Source organism: Plasmopara halstedii (genome assembly GCF_900000015.1).
Source record: "Plasmopara halstedii genome assembly, contig: Scaffold_42, whole genome shotgun sequence".
Lineage (NCBI taxonomy): Eukaryota > Oomycota > Peronosporomycetes > Peronosporales > Peronosporaceae > Plasmopara > Plasmopara halstedii.
Genome location: NW_020186963.1, coordinates 39,510 through 44,639, shown reverse-complemented (window position 1 = coordinate 44,639; position 5,130 = coordinate 39,510). Strand labels below are relative to the sequence as shown.

Genomic DNA, 5,130 nt, shown 5'->3' with positions numbered 1-5,130 from the left:
GGTGTAGATTGACTACAAGTGCTACCAAGTGCAGCGGGACTGCCGTAGCTTAGCGCTTTAGGAAGCGTAATTTAGGTCACCGATCTTTCGTTCTATACTTGGAAAAAGTAAGAGTAAGCGGATTGCAATCCGCTTACTCCAAGAGTTATTATTGCCCTACCGAAGACTAATTAGCTCTTCCACTTGAAATCCAAGACTGATTTTGTATTTTTTTATTCTAATTTTAAAAGTTTAGATTTTTCGAAATATAGTATATATAGTAAAATCTAAATACATGCATAACTACTGGCTACCTAGCCCCGTATCGTATTCTGGTTTGAGGGTGGTCACTCCATGCACACTCGTGTGACACACACCCCTGTTACCAGGGTACGTGTAACTTCGATACAAGGTCGCTGACGTTAGCTTAGCTTCCTCTAAGCAAAGAGCCACGGCAGCCCCACTGTAGAAGTGTAGAATGGCATGAGGAAAGCAGCGTATCTCCACTCCACTAATAGCACTAAAACAGATACCAATCTCGTCTACGCCTCAGTAAGACGAGGAAAAGGCTATGACCTATTTTAGATTTTGATTTTGCAATAAGAATATTTTTGAACCACTGAATCGCGCAGTCACGTTTCGTTGATATCCAGTATCTCGCTCGCGGTCTTTACGCTAGACGCAGGAGACCAAAAGTGGGTTTCAGATTCAGTGCAACATCTTCATGCGTTACGGTTCCGGGTTTGGCTCCATCAGTAGGGCGTTGAAGCTAACGGTTAGACCGGCAAATTTGACTAGAAGCATAGTCGTAGTTCCATTGCAATCATTTTATATTTTTATTTACACATGATGCCCACAAAATTAGAAACATTTAGTTTGGACCGTTGGTGACTACAAGATTTTTTTTCAAAAATATGCTCTTCTTATGCTAGGATTGATATAAAAGGCCTAATCATTCAACTGGTACATTTGCGCATCACCACTGAGTAAAATTCGCTAAACAAGCAAGCAGTTTAGGCCAATCTGGTCTGTCAAAGCGCTGAATTGACGCAAGCTTTCACGCTGTAATACTTTTAACTTCTTGTTAGATAAAAGGTTGCATTGCTTAACCAAACAACGCTTAGGGGTCAGCTCTTTTAGTGAGGATGTGTGACCAAATAGAGTGCACCATTTACATATCTACAGCTGGTATCTTACGATTTGTCCATAAAGCAAAATACATCAATACAACTTTAGCTGATAAAACAGATCATTTTGACGCCAGCTTTCTCTTTGTTCAGCGAAAATCCAATATTGTTCCTAAACTTCAAGAATACTCATGACAACAGGACAGCTGCTTTTGTCGAGCACATTATAAAGTACGTTGCCAAAGAAAGTATTTATAAATTGCCTAGGCCTATGCCTTTGGTCAAGTCCCTGCTGGCCTCCCTATGGCTTATCGGCCACTGCTTCGCTGCTTCGTCAGATGAACAGGGCCTCGAGTTTGTAGATATTGCGGCCTTCTGTAACTTTCACTGCTCACCAACACAACTTTCTGAAACGACACAGTGCAAACCAGACCTCTGCGACCGCCATCGTCGTACTTTAAAATCGTCTGAAGTCGGCGATAACCCACAAGAAATCGACGTGTTGTCGTGTAGAGATGTGAAGCAAAACGCATCAACACTGGCAATGTCGCTGACTCTATCGGCTTCCGACAGTACACAGGTGTTTAAAGGCTTTCACGACGCTTTTTTTCAGGCGTTTGACGCCATGTTGGGCGGGGACAGTGTCAGGGCCGACGCTTGTCAACTGGCTTTTCTGCAAGATAAATTACTGCCAATTGTCGAGGATGATGGTTTATCGAACGAGGAAGAGGAGGCTGTGCTCAAACCCAGGTTGGTAAAATTAAGCACAGGATACGGAGAAGACCACGACAGAGCGTGCATTATGTCGATAAGTAAAATCTTTGAGCAAACGACAAAGATTACTATACCGTTGTTGACAAGGAGAGGGGATCTTCTTGGAGAAAACACGGTATTGCTAATCCATACTAAAGAGTTAGTTGCAGACCAATTACGAGCTATGGATTGTGTCGATACAGTCCTAGATCTACCAGTGATTTTGAAACTCATGCCATTCGCACGCAGTGCTGCCCAGCTTAGTGTTCGGTTGGGACAAGGAATTGCGGGGAACGAAACGTTAGTTGCAGCCCCTGCCATGGAGATTAGACTTGTGGAAGGGGCAGACCAACAAATTGTAATGGCTTCCTTTCAAAAGCGCGCCAGCCATGTTTTTGGCATCCTTAATGTGTTCGAATTGAACGATTTACAGCCAAGATCGATTTTTACAAAGCCTCTGCAGGACCTGAGGACCTGGACAAATATTGTGGCGCTCGTTGTTGCTGACAACTCGGTCGAGTGGATGGACAAAAGGCATGAGATCACTCAAAATTTGCTACGAGGTAAAAAATCGGAACGGTGGACGAGGATGCAAAGCCATCGACGGCTTGATGATTATGCTCCAAGTCTTGTTGGTGTTGATTCAGCTAGAGACGCGGGAATTCGTGGGAATGACGTGGTTGTCGGTATCACCGACACGGGACTGTACTTGTATCATGACCAGCTTGATCAAAATGATCGCGATATTTTTTCTGGAATAGTTTTGTCAGCTCGTAAAGTCGTTATGTACAATGATTGGGCAAACAGGGCGGATGAAGCTGAAACTATTACTTGTGGCCATGGCACCCATGTTGCAGGACTTTTGGCGGGTAGCTCACTTAGCGGCAACCACGCCAATCTGGGTATAGCTGACAAGGCGCGAATAGCTTTCATGGACATCGGAAGACAGAGTGAGACTTGCGCGGGTCAAATGGATTGTGCCGTGACACTTGCTACACCTGCCGATGCTAGTGACTTGCTAGAGAGTCAGATTGACGCAGGTGCTAGAATTTTCTCGTTTTCATGGGGTACGCCTGGGTCAGACTACAGTTCTCAAGCTAGAGATTTAGATGCTTTCATTTATGATCATCCGGATGTGCTAGTGGTCGTGGCTGCGGGCAACAGTGGAGAGACTACGGTTACTGGTCAGCGTACTATCTCATCGCCATCTGGAGCCAAAAATGTTATCTCGGTTGGCGCATCGTTAAATTCTGCAGCTTCATTTACGGAGTTTGGGTGTCCCGAAATTTTCAATGAGCGCACCGTGGCACCATTTTCCTCTGCAGGCCCAACAACCGACGGAAGGTTGAAGCCTGATGTTGTTGCGCCTGGAATGAGCCTTATTTCTAGCCAATCTGAAGCACCAGGTTCAACAGTATCTAGCTCGGCCATGTGCTCACTCCAAGGCACGTCACAAGCTACACCGGTAATCACAGGTGTTGCTGTTCTACTCTACGAGTGGCTTCGTGACGGGTGGTGGAAATACGGTAGCAAGGACTCTACATTTGCAATCACAACTGTGCCAGCATCGCTTCTAAAGGCGCTGATCATTCACAGTGCAGACTCCTTGCAACGGCGAATGTCTGCACTTCCAGATAATGGGTTTGCCTCTTGTGAGAGTTTGGCTTCGGGAGCCACTGATGTTAGGTTTCCTGATGTTTATCAGGGATACGGCAAACCGAATCTTACCAACATAGTCGATTTTATTGGTGCGGGCAGAAATAATACTGGCAATAACACAGGCAGCAATGGACCACCATCTCTGTATTTTCTCCCGAATTCTACGGAAAATACCGAACCGTTCGTCGCTCACAACGGAGAGATGGTAATTTCGTTTACAGTTGCCCGTAACGTGGACTTACGCGCTACGGTTGTATGGACGGACCCACCAGGGTCCATTCAAGCGACGTCACAATTACAGCATGATTTGGATCTTATTGTTCGTGTTCTAAATGGCACACAAACATTTAGCCCATTGTCAGCTGACCCAAACACTGGAAGAGATTCTAGAAATAACGTTGAAATGGTATTGGTTTCCTATGCTGATCTTCTTGCTGCTGCCACAGACAACACCAGCAGCAACAGCAGCAGCGGAAATTTAACACGATATCCAGCTCTTGGAAAAGACGGAGAAATTTTTGTTGAGGCTGTCGTCTATGGTCGTAGCGTGCTACTGGCAGATAGGCAGAATTTTGCATTTGTCGCGTCGTCGAGTGCTATTGGCTCCACTTCAGGGTCAACACCTTCTAGCGTTGATAGCGACTCGTTTTGGTCTGCTTGGGCAATAGCCATCATCGTAGGCTGCACGATAGCTGTGCTAATAGTCATCGCCCTTGGCACATACTGGCTTCACGGTCGAACCAAAAAAGGATTCACCAGATCAAGACACCGGCGGGAGGAATATCTCGAGCCTGGTGAAAATTTTGGCGACGCGTACCTATCGAGTTACCAGGAAGCATCAACAACAACAGGAGTCAGTCGCTGTCCATACTGCTTGTTTGCCACGGTGGATGCAGTAACGATGGTCTCTCACGTCGAAACAGCTCACTCAAATAATAATCACACAGAGGCTAATGAAAATCACTCGGAACGATCGGTTGCCATGCTTGGTGGAAGCAGGACATATGGTTTAGAGCCGACAGCGGTGGTGACGTTATTTCCCACGAAAAATCAGGTTAGTGCTGAGGATGAGAAGCATCAATGTCCTCATTGTCGTTTTGTTACAAAAGACGCCGTTGTCCTAGTTAACCATGTGCAGCATATGCACACGCAATAAGTATTTTGAGTGTATCAAGAACTAATCTCGATGGTGTCTTAGTATTAAAATTAGGATAGATTTAGGGGAAAAAATTTACTAGATAAAAAATTGAATAGCAATATGCCAGAATAAAAAATATACCAAGAGTATATTACTTCAAATATAGTTATGAATGTATATACTACACATGTATAAATATTTGTGATGTCAACAACTGGTTTAAATATACATCCGTCCCTAGTTTTCCATAGTCTAGTTATTGAGGCATTTTCTATCCCATAAATGGTCCATTTTGCGAGATTATACATGTGGTGTTGTATACATAACTATAAACACTATGGTATTTATTTATTTTACAAATATCTGCTTTATTGTTTTTATCTTTCTGTTTATCTGGTAATTATTTTTTTTAAATTCTTTAGATCTTTGAGAGAATAAAAAAAATGCCCCAACTTTTGCCATGTATAAAAAAGA

At 44.0% G+C, this 5,130-nt stretch overlaps 1 protein-coding gene across 1 annotated transcript; it reads left to right on the top strand.

Annotated features, from left to right (window-relative positions):
* Positions 1–1,377: 1,377 nt before the first annotated feature.
* PHALS_09376 (serine protease family) lies at positions 1,378–4,674 on the top strand (the record flags this gene model as incomplete). Its single annotated transcript, XM_024722048.1, has 1 exon — positions 1,378–4,674. One exon carries the CDS (start codon positions 1,378–1,380, stop codon positions 4,672–4,674), a length of 3,297 nt encoding a protein of 1,098 aa, XP_024571615.1.
* Between the last annotated feature and the right edge of the window lie 456 nt (positions 4,675–5,130).